Source organism: Colobus angolensis, unplaced genomic scaffold (genome assembly GCF_000951035.1).
Source record: "Colobus angolensis palliatus isolate OR3802 unplaced genomic scaffold, Cang.pa_1.0 Scaffold280, whole genome shotgun sequence".
NCBI classification, from domain to species: Eukaryota; Metazoa; Chordata; class Mammalia; order Primates; family Cercopithecidae; genus Colobus; species Colobus angolensis.
The window spans coordinates 859,843-876,052 of record NW_012116044.1 but is presented as its reverse complement, the minus strand read 5'-3'; the positions used below and the strand labels follow the sequence as shown (position 1 = coordinate 876,052).

Sequence of the window (16,210 nt, the reverse complement as noted above, 5' to 3'; positions counted from 1 at the left end):
GGGAATAGAACAGGACTTTTTTAGATTACATATTCTATATTATAGCAATTTCTCAAATAATTATGTAATTATTTATGTTACTAAAAGTTTTAGTTAATTTGCAAAACAACATTGGGCTCTGTCTAGGTGCACAGCCTCAATGATATTCTAATAAAGACAAATGTTTAATGCTAGAGATTAATAAAATTCAAGTATGACACTGAACCTTTCAATTTTCGATTGGGTTCTTGTCCTTCCATTTTCCCGTGTTTTATCATCTTCTTTCTTGGGTGGAATTATTGTTGGCTCCAAACCGAACAACTCTTGAAGGCGTCCATAAAGATCCGAACGATTATAGACATGAAATTCAAAGTCATTGACTGTGATGTATAACCTGGTTTCTGCCTTTGGATCTAAAGACACCAATTACAAAAAACATTTTTAGTCAACTTTTCAAGAACTTCAAAGTTTTTTTATTCAAATATTTTTACACAGCTAAAGTAATTTAATTTATTTTAAAATAGAATTCTACGATACAGAGAGGCATACTAATAAAATAAATATAAAACACTGGACAAAAAAGAAAAAAGTTGATGTTTCTGTTATATTTTAATTTAGCATTCTAAAAGCAACTTTAATTTCTAGATTCTGGTTACACACTGAAAAAAATTAAACATTTTAATGCTAAGAATAGTAAAGTATCCTTTAAAGAGTAAAAGTACACCTTTATCTTAATATAGCCATAATTTTATGCCAAAATACATAGCAGTAAAATATTTAAAGTATGATGCTTTATTTAACTATCATATTGGTATCTGAACTTTTGCATCACAGAAACTACAATTTTTCATAAATGCTTATTTCTTTAAACACACATAACACTAAAACATAGGTTTTATGAACTGTGGACTTCAATCTTCTCAAATAAAAGACATAATTACATTAAGTAGAAATAGCAATAGTAATTAAGGAATCCATTTAAAGTGATGGATGAGGCACTTGTTTCTACTCAAGAAATAATCTATAACAATGCATCACATGTCAACCAAAGAGTGCCACAGAAGAAAGGTACCACAATCAATGCTTTCTTTTGTTACCAAATGAAAGAACTACCTTTTTTTTCTGAGACCTCTTTTTTATAACCTTTATCCATTTTTATCTCTATTAAACAAATTCAAACATTTGTGGATATTTAATTGTTTTCCACTTTATAACAGATGTTTTTGAAAACTATGAAGTTTACAAAACTCTGATTTTATCATCACTTGGTTGAAAAATCCTTTCTTTTCACCTAGTAATCTACTGTCATTTATAACTTTATTCCTACAGGAAAATAGGTTTAAACTTACAAGTTTGAGCCAGCCAAAATTACTTTAGATTTCACTATTATTTCACTAGTATTTAGTCTTCTATCATTTTGCTATCATTCCCTTGCCCCACATAGCCTTTCCCCACTTCTATACTATATGATGTACTCCTCCCTGATGAGACTGGCGTAAATGGGCTAGTATTTGGCATCTGTAGAAACAACGAAATCAGAATATTAGGGGAAGATTTCATGTCTGGAAAAAGTACTCCAACAGCTAGAGCAGTTGTTCAATAGATAAGTTTGATCAAAGGCTAAGTTTTGTCATACAATAAGGTATTCTCAGAGAGAGTTTGAAATGGGCATTTTGCAGTTTCCCGTCTGTGGTTTAGAAAGGCAGTATGTTAATGAGTCTCTAGACTGTGACTGTATAGTACCAGTTGTTAAACCAGCATTTTTCCTTTTTTTCTTAGCAACTGCTATGAATTTTTTTTTTTTTTTTTTTTTTTTTTTTTTTTTTTTTTTTTGAGACAGAATCTCCCTCTGTTGCCCAGGCTGGAGTACAATAGCACAATCTCCGCTCACTGCAACCTCCGCCTCCCAAGTTCCAGCAATTCTCCCACCTCAGCCTCCCAAGGAGCTCGGATTACAGACACCCGCCATCATGCCTGGCTAATTTTTGTATTTTCAGTAGAGACAGGGTTTCACCATGTTGCCCAGGCTGGTCTCCAGCTCCTGACATCAGGTGATCTGCCCACCTCAGCCTCCCAAAGTGCTGGGATTACAGGCGTGAGCCACCACACCTGGCCCTACAAATTTTTTTTCTTAGCAACTGCTATCAACTATCTAAAGAATAATTTTAGGTGGCATTTAAGTGAAGATATCTTACTTATACTGTAGAGATGACTAAAATTATTCCTAAGAGCCACGTTCTTTTCAGTCTTGGCTTTGACACATTCACTTAACTTTGAGCAGGCCCAAAATTTCTGCCTTTGATTTCATTTGTAAAGTCTATCTAGTTTGTTCCTTAGAGAGATTTACTTTAGGTGCATATTTTCCCCTGCATGTCATGCTTCTATTAATCTTGCAGTCTATTTGTTAGATGATTTGCTCTTTTGTCTAAACTTTTCTTTTTTAAAAACATATTTAGTTAACATAAGCCATATTTCCAACAAGATTACAGTGGAGCTGAAAAAAAAATTTTTTGTTTATATAGCTGGTTTATGATTTTGAAAGAAAAATGTATCTCTTTGTATATTTACACTATATATTTTATCCTCAATTATTTTCAGTGTTTATGATATTTGTGTGAATAAATAAAGCTGTAGGGGGACAGCGAGGTTGGAAAGTAGAGAAGGAGGTCTATTTGAACTAATATCCCATGCTATTAACCCTAGAATTTTGTTCCAAAGAACAAAACTTGGAAACAATTGATCTCAAAACCCCTCATCGACTTGGAAATAACTAATACTTTCAAAACCTCTCATTTTGCTGATTAAGAAAGAGAAATTCCTGTGATTGTAACTTGTAGAGTCAGAGCAAAAACCTAGGTCTGCTAACTTCCAGTCCAGTGCTCCTTGTATTATAAAACAGCCTTGTCAACTGGGGCCCAAAGAAGTCCTTGGAAATTCTTACCATAAATATTGAATGCAGCTTGTGGAAAGGATGAAGACACCTGCAGTATCCAGAGGCAACTGACAGTTTAAAGCTAAGCCTAATGACACTCACCACTTTAGAATTTTCTGATTTTAGAAGTTCTCTGATTCTAGACAGGGTCTCGCTCTGTCCCCCAGCATGGTGTGCAGTGATGCAATCATGGCTCACTGCAGCCTCAACCTCCATGGCTCAAGCAATCCTCCCACCTCAGCCTCCCAAGTAGCTGGGACCACAGGCACGTGTCACCATGTCTGGCTAATTTTTGTATTTTTTGTAGAAACAGGGTTTCACTATGTTACCCAAGTTGGTCTCAAACTTCTGGGCTCAAGCAATCCTCCCACCTAGGCCTTCCAAAGTGCTGGGATTACCAGTGTGAGCTACTGTATCCAACCCAGCTTTTTTTCTTTTTGAGAAAAGTAGTTACTTCATTTGATCATGAAATATTACATCTCCTTAAAATGACTTGCTCCTCACCAGAATACATGTTTGAAGTCAAGAATAACTGACCCAAGTGTCTTTCATGAAAGAGGTGTTTTTGATAAAAATCTTTAACAGGTATTTATATGGCATTCACTTTATTAATCATTGTGTTAAGATGGGAAGGGGATTTTAAAAAAGAAAGAGGGAAATGAGTGCTACTTTAATCAATTTGGTGGAGCAGATGCATATGAACAATTACAATTAAAGGAGAAAGGTAGCAGTGAATGTGAATGGAGGAAAAATACTAAAAACTTCTAACTTTGATATAGACCATTTGGTATGAGCCCAACAGGGTCATGGTTTGACAACAGAATTCAGGAAGCAGAATGGTAGATGGAGGGCTCTTGTGAATGCCTTATTCCTCAAGGAGCATGCATAATGATGAGTGAGTAGGATTATGTCAGACAGATGTGGACGGGAAGGGAACTCAGATGGAATAACTGATCAGACTAATGGCACTGAGGTTAGAAAGTGGGTGTGTTTAGAAATTCAACTTGGTGGTAAATTTAAGGTAACAGGGTAATAGGGGACGATTTGGAAACTGCATATGGAGGACGCTGAACATCTGGCAGGCACAGTCAATAAACTCAGGAGAGGGCAGGGGAGTGCCATAAACTCAGCTTCTTTGAAAGGACATAGCAAAATGTACTCACTACTTCAGATTCATACACCTCAGGTTAATAGAAATAGCTTAAATACTGGCCTTCCCTTGACTGGCTTTCCCCCATAATTTCTGTCACAGTCTTGAATTCTTTTTGTCACTCTTAGATATTAGCATATTGCTGTCTCTCTGTATGCTCTCTGTAATTGCCCATAATCTAGAACAGAAATATTATAATTTTTTGATATTCTGTATTCTTCTTAACATTTAAGAATATTTAAATTGTTTTTGGCTTGAGTGTTCTTTTCAAAACTTTTTGTGTGCCAATGATTTTCAAAAAAAAAAAAGATTCCACACCTCTATTTTACAGTGATGTTAGAGGTTGGTAGATGTTATCAATTATTACTTTTGCAATTACTAATAATTTGCTCATACGTTTACCTACAGTATGACATTTAATTCTCATCAAGCGGAGCACAACATTGGTGAAGAGTCAATTAAGTTTTTCTTCCCTGTGCTTTTTTAAAGGAAATTCTCTAGTATGGAGGATGACATTCTTAACAACATGCTCAGTGTCATACCCTTCAAAAGTAAAGACATAATGTCAAACAGTAATGCAGGAATAAATAATTTGGTTTAAGTACATTATTGGTCTACCATTACTCAGGGACAGAATTTAGACTATAGTAGATAGAGGAATGAATAGGCTGCAAACTAAGCTTTTGATAAAAGTCTAACAAGATTAGTAGATTACACAATCATTATATATAATATTAAAACAGATTATGTTCACTAACAAGACCTTATAATCAGTATTTCTTGCCAATTAAGGGCAGATCCATATGCCTTGACAGTTAACCAAGAAGGAAGTTGATGTTTCTTGGTGGAAAAATTAGAAGCCTAACTGGGGCATATGCCTGAATAGACAGATGTGCATTCAGCCTTCCAAGGATATGGACCAAAGTCTGTCTGTATGTAGGACCAAGACTTTTATTACTGTTTTTTAATTTCTCTGTTAGGAAAAAGGAGGAGTGTTCAAGTGCCCAGATTCTATGCCAGGAGCACATTTAGATCTATCAGTTGTCCAGTACAGCACTTTAAAAAAAAAAAAAAGAATACATCTAATTTGTTTACCACGGGATGTTTGTAAATATTCCCTAGGTTATAAAATTAGTGATCTGCTATATATATGATTGTCAGCTAAAGACCAATTATATCCATCAAAACTCTTTATTTTGTTTTTAGGATAAAGACTGTCTTTTGGAAAATAAACTGTAAGACCAGTTGCCTCTTAACAGGCAATGATATAATGTTTAAATGAATATGGATCTGAATAAATAGTCATGCTTTCTTCTTAACCACAAGAAATTCTTATGTCAAGAAGTGAAAGAATGATGGTAAAGCATGTCCCTTTCTGTTATTTTATTACTTAGAGGTTTTAGCCTACTATAACTATTAGTGTAATTTAAAACTGGTTACATCTAAACCTTGTTTGTTAAATAAATTACATAAATAGAAAACCCTGAGCAGTTTTTAAAAGGTCAGTAGACTGTTTTGTCTTTGTATTGATTCTAAGAATTACAAGGCCTTGGCAGCACTTCTGCACCTTGCCTTTTTTACTACAAATAGCATGTGTCCCAATTACATAATTAAATACGTATCTTTTTTCTAATTTCTCTTTGGAAAACAAGGGGTCTCAATCAGCTGTTTGTTCAGAAGACTTAAGCAATTCTACAACATGCATTTACTTTTACTTTTATTTTGTGGAGAGTTTAGTATCTGGGTTCCAATCTACTTCTTGCTGGTTGTATAATCCTGGGCTCCAATCCCTAGGGTTGTTGTGAGGATTAAATAAAATTATGTACATAGAGTGCCTAGAACAGCACCTGGAACACAGCAAGAGTGCAACAGAGCTAAGCTGGGCCTTTATTATTATTCTGAACATTATATGACATTCTGAAATGAAAGATTATCTTAAAAGAATAACTTGAAAACATATATAATTTACATGACTAGGAAGAATTTGACCTTCAAAGAGAAAAACACTAGTATGTATTTTGTACAGCAATCCTAGAGGTAAGTAGAGGTGTCCTCATTTTATAGTTGAAAAAAAATGAGGCTCAGAGTGGTTAAAATTCTTGCCTTAAGTCACAATATTAGTAAATGACGTTACAGGGATCACATCCTATATCCTTTCTACTATCTATTTACCTCCTTTGTCCAGTTCCTGAAGAATCCAACGCAGCCATTCTCAATGTACTACTTTTTTTTTAAAGAAGCTGTGTGTGTGTATGTGTGTGTGTGTGTGTCTACGTGCATGCGTATATGAGAGATGGATGCTTTTGGAAGAAGTGCCTGTCTTTTGGAGGGATACTTGTTTGTGAGGCGACATCCATCGATCTGGAATGGTACTCAGTCTGTATGTGGGGGGCAGGGAGGATACCTTGCATGTAGCCTCTGTGTGTGCATTTATCTCTGTGAAGGGAATACAGTGAGTGTACTAGCACTTGTGTGCATGCATGTATGGCTGTGTCAGTGTATATGCATGTATGTACGCATCTTTGAAAATGTTTATCTGTACATAAGTGTACCTATATGTGCATGCCCATTTCTGTGTACACATATATGCCTCTATATGTGTCCTTTTCCCTGTGTTTCTGTTCTATGGGTGTGCTTTTAGGCAACCTGTCTCTTTGTATCTAAGTACTGCAGTGCAGGTACAGAGGATGAAAGGAGTGTTGCCACATAAAATACTCCTAAGGATGGTAGCAGGCTAGGAATATTAACAAAAAAGATCCTGGACAGAAGCCATGAAGAAAATACAGACCATGTAAGCATGGAGATCAACCCAAGCTTGGAGATCTGATTTACTGTTTAATCATACAGGTCTTTGGCTGGAATATTATTAATGCAGGTGAACTAAATAGAAACAAGATAACAAACAAAGGTGGGATGTGAACTGAGTTAAACATTTCTCTTTTAAAATATGAGACTAAGTGGCACTTTATTTATTTATTTATTTATTTATTTATTTTTTAGAGAAAAGGTCTTCCTCTGCCACCCAGGTTGGAGGGCAGTGGTGTGATCATAGCTTACTGTAACTTAGCCTGAGGCATGTTCCCATCTCAGGCCAAGTAGCTAAGCCTACTGGCATATACCACCACACCCAGCTCATTTTTTAAAATTTTTGTAGAGACATGGTCTTGCTATATTGTATAAGCTGCTATCAAACTCCTGGCTCAAGCGATCCTCCCACCTCAGCCTCCCAAAGCACTGGGATTACAGGCATGAGCCAACATGCCTTGCCTCGAAAGGTGCTTTTTAAATGCTTATAGACTTGCTATTTGTTCAATACTTTTCTAAGGTGATTTTTGAAAGAAAAACAGTGATTTAGGCATTTTGTTCAATCTTACTTAAAATTTTTAAACCTATTTATTATTTTTATTTAATAATTTAACAATTGTTTATTCAACATCTTCTATGTACTAGTCACTGTTTTAGGCACCAGAGATAGGGCAGTGAACATAGGAAAAATTCTTCACTAATGCAGAAGGATGCATTCCGGTTGCAGAGGTGAAAATAAATAATAAAATAATAAATGAGATAATAATGAGGGAATAAAAGCTGAAAAATAGGATAAGGAATGTTGAGGGGGATCTTACAATATTGTAGTATTCAGTATTCAGTGTTTATCAGTGTTGTCAACATACATTCAGAAATTAATACCTACCTTCCTCTTTATGCGTTGGTGTCTCCAATTAATGAAGCCATATCATATCATAGCTGTTATATTGAAAGGACAGAATCTGTTGTACATGCCCAGCAAGTTAGAGATGGATTTGAGAGTAATCCTGTTTTTATTTTCATACAGTCACCATTTGTTTATTCATCACTGCTGATCCAATTAGGGGCAGGTCCAGGCTCTTAATCTCCCCCACTGCTGCTTCTGCAGCTCATCAACTAGCCTTTAAAGCATATGCCTATTAATCAGGACATTTGTATTCAGGTATATTAGTAAACTATTGCTTATGTAAATTTGAAAACAAATAATTTAAAAGAGTTCCCTGGTAAATTCTGACTGGGTTGTTTATAACCTTGAAGAATCTCATAAGAATTACTTTCTACTTGTATAGGTCTATCTGGGATTAGAAACATATGCTATTTTAGATTTATTATGCCTCCACATGTTAGGTTTTCAAGCATTCTATAAGATATGTTTCTCAACGTTTTGTTTTAGTTAGAAGTACGAGTGGTAGAAAGATTCTCTGTTACTCTTTTATACAAATGAGTTCTTCTACGTACTAAGCATTTTTCTAGACACCAAGTATGCAATAGAGAATAAAACAAGTCCCACCCCTTACAGAGCTTGCTTCATTCAAGTTAGGTAGACTCCATTAATAAGCAAGTAAATATATATATATATATATATAGCATCAAGAAGTACATGAGGAAAATACAGCTTTGAAGAAAATAAAAGCAAGGTTAGTGGAACAGAGAGTGCTAGTTTGTGGGGGAGGGCGCTGCTTTACAAAAGTACACAGGAAAAGCTTCATTGATAGATAAACAGAACCACCAAGCAAATAAGGGAATGAATACTGTGAATATCCAGAGGCCAACATTTCACAGTAGCTCTGCTGCAATTTCATCACCAACACCAACAGGCCAGTTTATTTGAAGTGGGGTGGAAGATAAGATGGTCAGGAGGTAGAAGGAATTTTATAGAATATTTATAGGAATACAGGATTTTATAGGCTACATATAGGAAGTATATAGGATTCTACAGGTCACTTACAAGACCTTGGTGTTGTTCTGAGTGAGATGGGAAGCCACGGGAAAATTTGGGAAGAGAGAGAAATAAAATGATCTTACATTTTTAAAAGATCTGGCCAGTGTATTAACAGCAGGTTGAGGAACAAGTGCGCCGAAGCAGGAAGACTAGTTAGGAGATTATGTGATAAAACAGGTAGAAGATGATGGTGACTTGGGCCAGTGTGGTGGGAAGTAGTTGGATTCTGGATGTAGGATGAAAGGAAAGCTGACAGGATTTGATGATGAACTCTGGGACACAAAAGACAGCAGTCGAGATTTTTGGCCTGAGCAGTAGAAGAGACAGAGTTGCTGTTGATAAGATGGAAAATACTGTGGGGTAGGTTTGGGTGGGAAGATCAGGTGTTTGGTTGGATATTTCAAGTGTAAGAAACCTGTCACACATAAAATTAGAGATGCTGAGTAAGCTGCTAGATATTTGACCCTAGCAGTCTGAGAAGAGATCAAGGATGATTACTGAGGAAAGGTTTCACACTAGTAAATGACAGAGTTTAATGTGTTTAAAACTGGGTTTGTTACTATCAAGTGCCAGAATACTTTATACACATTAAAATACTGGTGGGTTTCCTAGGCTGTTTATTTCAGGATTTAAACTGCAGCAAGTAAAGGTGATGAAGTGCTTGATATAACAGTTTAGGGATTATTTTAGCTGTTAGTCATGTGATAAATCTGAGGAAATAGGAGGGAACACAGGCCAAAGAACTATGGTAAAGTATTAGGAAAATTACATCTTCTAAATATTTGTTTTTTGAAGGATTGGGCCTTTATCATTTTTTTCTCAATTATCCTAAGAAGTAATAAGAGAAAAATCCTACACTGGAGTAGAAGTAAAAGAATTTACCTGAAAAATTGTTTAACAAGTAAATTACTCATAAAAGTATTACTATGTGAAAGATACTATGAAGTCAAAGTGAATGTTGCTGATTCATTCTCCTTGGTTTACTTTTAAAATATGAGTGGTAGTGTACTTTTAATTTGTTGTTTTAAAATTTACTTTTGTTTAGAGTATTTTGTATTTTATATATATATTTGCAAATAATTCAAATTATTAATTTTGGTAAAATGTGATGCCTTACTGAAGAGTATATACCTGTCATTTAAATCACAGCTAATGCTACTAAAAGTTAATAATAATTCTCTTCACTCATTTTTAAAAATTAAACTTTTCTTTTTTCTTTTGGAGACGAGTTTTGCTCTTCTTGTCCAGGCTGGAGTGCAGTGGCATGATCTTAGCTCACTGCAACATCCGCCTCCTGGGTTCAAGCAATTCTCCTGTCTCAGCCTCCTGAATAGCTGGGATTACAGGTGCACGCCACCACACCCAGCTAATTTTTTATATTTTTAGTAGAGACAGGGTTTCATCATGTTGGCCAGGCTGGTCTCGAACTCCTGACCTCAGGTGATCCACCCGCCTCAGCCTCCCAAAGTGCTGGGATTACAGGTATGAGCCACCACACCCAGCCTAAAAATGAAACTTTTCCAACTGGTCATATCTAATTTTAATTAGTTTTCATAAAATCCTGATTATATGATTGAACATTTTAAACACACACAAAAAAGTAAAACTCACCATGTTGCTTCTGTTTTGGGTTATACATTTTCCACCACCGAAAAATGATAAATCCATCTTGAATTCTAAGAAAGGGAAATTACAAAATTAGAATTTAAGTAACAATTTACTTAATTCATTTCTTAGTTATTCCAAAAGGCAGGCAATTGATAATGAATAAGGAAATACAGGAAATCCTCTAAAGAACATTGACATACGTAAACGCACATCTTTTCGTGAACAAAGACTTATAAAGTATGTTTCATGACCTTCTAGTTAAAAAAGGAAAATACTTTGCATAGCTAAATATTCTTGACAAATAAAAATTGTATATATTTATCATATACAACATGTTTTGAAACATTCTTCTAATAGTCACAGGAAAATGAAGTGCTAACAGAAATGTTTTCCTTTTTAAACGATATTTTTTAAAATAAAAAAATTAGATACCTAGGTCTACAAGAGAGAGGGAAAAAAATTATATAACAATAAGCCAAATCTTGAAAGAGGGATGTTAGCACACAAAAGGGAAACTTTTAAGGATGTTCCTTTATTTCTCAAAAATAACCTATCATGCCGCAAAAGGATGGACTTATAGTCTCTTAGCTTTCCATTTTTCACTTTTGATTTGGAAATAATTGTAGACTAGCATAGAAGTCTCCTATAGTTCTAAGTGAGGTGTGAGCATCACCAAACTCTAGCACCTCTCAATTAATTCAAAACTTTTGAATTCTACCTAAGTCACAAATTTTAAGAAAATCACAAAAACAGAGTAGGCTTTTCTTTCAAGACTTAAAGAAGAAGGAACATTTCAATCATATCCTTGTTATATTCATATTTGTGTTTCCTTCTTCAAATAAAATTAGTTTCTAACAAATGCTAAACAATTCTACAAACTTATTATCTCTAATAAGGAGCTAATGGATGACAGCCATCAATATCTCTAAACCTTGCTGTATATAACAAATGACTACTATGAACTCTATGATATAAAATGATCAGGCAATTTAAAGGTTCACTTTTTCATCTAGAAATGAAAGAGTATTCATTTCTATAAACTGCTATTTTTATATTCTGCTAAATTAATCCACTGACAAAATATTTTAAAACATCAATTTACCAAGTATGATTTACTGGAAAAATAATTTGATTTAGTTTTATTTGAAGAAGCAAGTCACATTAAATAAAATATCATAAAACATTTTAATTAAAATTTAAAATATTAAAAAAGCAATATTTTTAAAGTATGTTTAACATGGGTCCTTTTTAATGTTTTAATTTTGTTACCTAATAGACATGTCTTCTGTAATGTAATAGATTTCACGAACCATGACTTTTCCAGAAAGAACAGAGAAAGAGAAGGAACCTATTACAGGAAGGAAAAAACAGCAGTTAATGTAACTTTTAACAGACATTAGGGCCCTTAAAGTTTAAAATAACATTAGCACTCAATTTATTCAATAAGCATCTCTTCTCATTTCCTTCCTGATACCCTTACAGCCTTACTGATTTTCCATCATTCCTTCCCCAATAAAACAAAAAGTGCCATACATATCATCACTATGAAGTAAGTTACTAAATAATCAGAAGAGGATATTAAAGTCACTGCCTCATATGGATAATTCCTTTAATTATGCACAGCCATTAAATAAACCCAAAGTAGTGGCTAATTCATTCTTTAGTAACTTGAGTGACTGCACGAACTAGCCATTGCCTCAAATTAATGGAAGACAATTTATGTTTGAAAGAAGTTTAATGTCGGCTAAAAGGTACTCAGTAAGGCAGGTTAGGATGGTTCTCTCCAGTCATCTCTCCCCACCCCTTTCTCCCATTGGTTTCGGGCTTTCAAAGCACATAGCTTCCTAATACACCCTCCTCCTATCTACCTGTAAATTTCCTACTTTTAAGTAGTCAAAAATTGAATTAATAAAGCAGGCCATAAAATGAAACACACAAGATGATTCTAACTTACATATTTTTAAACTATGGGTTACTTTAAAAACAACCAAAACTACATTGAACATTAAAAACTTTCTTTTAACGGTAGACTCTCAAGAAATTTTTATTTCCATATTTTACACATACCCAAGTTTTTCAAATTCTTTTAATGAGCATCTTTTATAAGTTAAAAAAGAAGTCAAAAAGTTACTATAGAAACACTTAAAGAAGTAATAAATAATGGAGTAAATGACATAACCAAGTGGATATTATCATGAAGTCATGGAGTGTTGTGTGAGAGAAATTCCAGTTAGATTATTTTAACTATCATGAAACAAAGGTAAACTTCTAATGCTACTATCTGTTCATGAAATATAAATTTATAATATACATCTGCTATGGTTTGAATGTTTGTTCACTCTAAAAATCATGTTGAAACTTAATTCTCATTTATGTGTTAGACGGTTGGGAAATCTGACTACAGTATTTGAGACATGAGAGCTTTGGGAAGTACTCAGGATTAAATGAGGCCATGATGTTGGGGCATCAGTGGCTTTACAAGAGGAAAAAGAGACCTGAGCAAGCAAGCTCAGTCCCCTCACCATGTAACACTCTGTGCCACCTCAAGACTCTGCAGAGTCCCCACTGGCAAGAAGGTCCTCATCAGAGGCAGCCCCTCAACTTTGAACTTCCCAGCCTCCAGAAGTATAAGAAATAAATTGCTTCTCTTTATAAATGACCTAGTCTCAGGTATTCAGTTATAGCAACAGAAAATGGTAAGACAACATCTCAAGATTATAAGGAAGAAAAAAAGTCAGTGTTAGCTCAAACTTACCAATATGGATATAGCCATGCTTGTATAATCTGTTAAGAACTAGTGTTAAAATAAGACCAACATTCCGGGAATTATAATACGTGAGGTAAATAATCCATCCACAGGACAAAATGGTAGCTGTTGGGAGGAAAAAAATCAGAAATAATAGGATTTACTTCTACATGGTAATGTGTCCTCTTACAATTTAATACTTGGAATTTTAAAACCAGAGGTTGATTATACTTTATCCAGCTTGCTTCCTCTTCATCATTCATTATCCAGAAAAGCATAAATTCCAATCGGATCCATTAAAGCAATGTTTCAAGTATGCCTGCTTTCCTTTCTGTTTACTTTATCACTGCTTCATACTGTTTTAGTTATTAAACATTATGTAAAGATGTTCTGGGAGAAGAAAATTCATATTTCTGAATATTCTGAAACAAATTCACCTTTATTGGGCCAAAAACTCATCTCATACACAAGTTCATTCCCAAGTTATTTCCTGAAACAAGCTATAGCCACTTGTAAAGGAAGAAAAATAATGACTTTTAAAATCTCTGCTTTAAAAAAACCTTCTGCTTTTTAAAGCTGTGCTTTAAGTAAAAGACATTGGAATTTAGTATAAAGGCATATTAAATAGACCACCTGTAACTAGATATTTTGCTTTAATGAGTAAGACAGTAAGTTATGATGAATGTCATTGAATATGCTACAGTAAATGATATTCTAAATTTATTTTTTGCAATGAAAGTATATAGTTACTTATAAAATTCATATTCTCAAAAAATCTAGTTCATGAATATACAAAAGGCAAAACACAGGAAAACATTGTTTTGATAATAAATTTGCTCTTACTTATCCTTTTCAAAAGTATTACTTCTAAATTATGAGAAAGTTATATAAAGCAACTTAACCTGTATAACCCTTTAGTAACATCATATTAAGTCCTTAACTTTTAAACAATTATGTATTATAGATAAAGCAAAGCAATCACTGAGAATCAACATAAAATACAATTCCCAGGGCAGCTTAGACTGATGGTAATAGCTTTGACATAGCAAGTGCTATGATTTGCCATTTAAAAAAAAAAAATTCTAGAGAAAATATTTTGAAAAGTTATTTTGATGATATGCCATTATATCTGAAGTTTAAAGTCATTTTGTATAAATTTTTACTATAAATCATTGTGTCAACAGTAGGTTGTTCTATGAGTCCTTCCGAATGGCAACAGGCATTTGCTGAGAAAATATGCTTTTAGTATTAAACAAGCCAGGAATTGTGGTCTTTTCTTTTTTTTTTCCAATTAATAACTGTTTATTAAATGAAAAAAAATGCAATAAGAATAATAGTCAAGATTGAGGCAAAGTATATGGCCTGCATTTAAAAAATAGTCTTCCTAATCTTTCTACCACTTCAAGCATCACTTGGATCAACACATTTTTTTGTTGCAAACTCCTGATGCAAAGTCGATTATTCCCTGCTCGCTGGCAGTAAGAAACAAAGTGATATTATATAAACTTCTTTTTTCTTCCAGTCAGATCTATTCACTGAGGTTCTTTTCAACCAGTTGTTTCCAATGAATTGTAGTCTTTTCATTATATCATGCCCCCCTACCCTCATAGTAAAACAGAGGGATTAAACAATTGCTCAATGTTTTTCTGATTGTTACTGTTGCTGTTCTTTTCTTAAAGAAAGGAAGTGTTTAGAACAGAAAAAAGTCTGAATTCTAGGTGACAGGAAAGGGAACAGACACTTCACCTCTACTCATACATATTCCTACCCACACCCTTGGGTGTCATGAAAGAAGCATAAGCAGCCCTTCAGAAAAAAAGAAAAAAAAAAAAAAAAACACCTGTGTAACCCTTATAAACTACTTAATCTTTAAGGGCCTCAATTCCCCAGCAGGGAATTAAAAGGAAAAGAATAAAAACCTACCTTTATAAAGCTACTCTGAGCATTGAGACAACATATGTACAACCTGGTATCTAGCACACAGAAGATGTTCGACAAATTATCATTACCCCTCCTTTCCTCTCTTACCCTTCCTAATTTCCTCTGTTTCCAATTCTTATGCCAAAATTAAAGTCAAATACCATTCTCCCATGAAAACTTCCAGAGCAGAAACAGTCTACAATAATTTCTCCCTTCCTCAGTATTATTTTTGTATTTCTCCCTCTCATTCATTCATATTCATTCATTCATTCACTCATATTTCCTTTCTCTCTCTGCTATTTAGTTTCAGTTATTTGTATATACCTAGAAAACTTCTAGATTATACAAAAAAAATTAATAGCAGATCTCACTGCCAAGTGCATAAGGAGTGAGGAGATTAAAAGATTAGCATATAATTCTCTTTTACTATAAAAATAGAATTATTTTTACAGTAAAATTATATTTGAGGATTTATTATTTCTGTAACAAAACAAAACTGTGTGCGTGTTGAGTTGAGAAGTAGGCAAGGTGACCTGAAACCGGAAAGATAAGCTAAGCGCAATGTTTTTCTTCTCTTTCCACTTCCCCTAAGTCAGATGAGAAGGCAGCCTAAGAAAAAGTAGAGCATTTCAGACCAGTTTCCAGAACAAATGTTCAAGAAATATAAATAACAATCTTCCTTCCTAAAAATAAATAAATGGTAGTGTTAGTGTTCCAACTTCAGTCAACCACTGTTTAAAATCTGGCAGCTGTTAATCCATACTTAAAACACAATAAAGTAGAAGAAAAATATTCCACTTACCAACAAGGAGCCAAACAACATTGGAATTGTGTTCTGTAAGAAAATCTTCTAACTGAGTGATACTAGGGACAATACTCTCATTCTTCCTTTGATCCATTACTAAAGTTTTTCCAGAACAAAATCTAAAGGCCTAAAAGAGGTCAAAGGTTAAATTTACAATCAGAGGTTTATAAAATTGCAACAGAAATCATGAAGGGGAAAAAAGGGTGAATTTAATAAAGCTGATTAAATCACCTTTCTGTTTCTTTCAATGATGAGAATACAAAAATACAACAAAAATGCCCACACTTCTACTAAAATGTAAGAGAATGGATCATATCTATAAT

The 16,210-nt window shown here is 34.0% G+C and overlaps 1 protein-coding gene across 1 annotated transcript in view; it reads right to left on the bottom strand.

The window, feature by feature from the left end:
- KIAA1109 (KIAA1109 ortholog) overlaps positions 1–15,981 on the bottom strand; it is a 194,850-nt gene extending 178,869 nt beyond the window's left edge. Inside the window, exons 1-5 of the mRNA XM_011948638.1 lie at positions 15,885–15,981; positions 13,172–13,288; positions 11,686–11,764; positions 10,420–10,484; positions 206–392 (exon numbers count right to left, since the gene is read on the bottom strand). Coding sequence (XP_011804028.1) covers positions 206–392; positions 10,420–10,484; positions 11,686–11,764; positions 13,172–13,288; positions 15,885–15,981 — 545 coding nt within the window. The remainder of the gene's footprint in view (positions 1–205; positions 393–10,419; positions 10,485–11,685; positions 11,765–13,171; positions 13,289–15,884) is intronic.
- Positions 15,982–16,210: the final 229 nt, after the last annotated feature.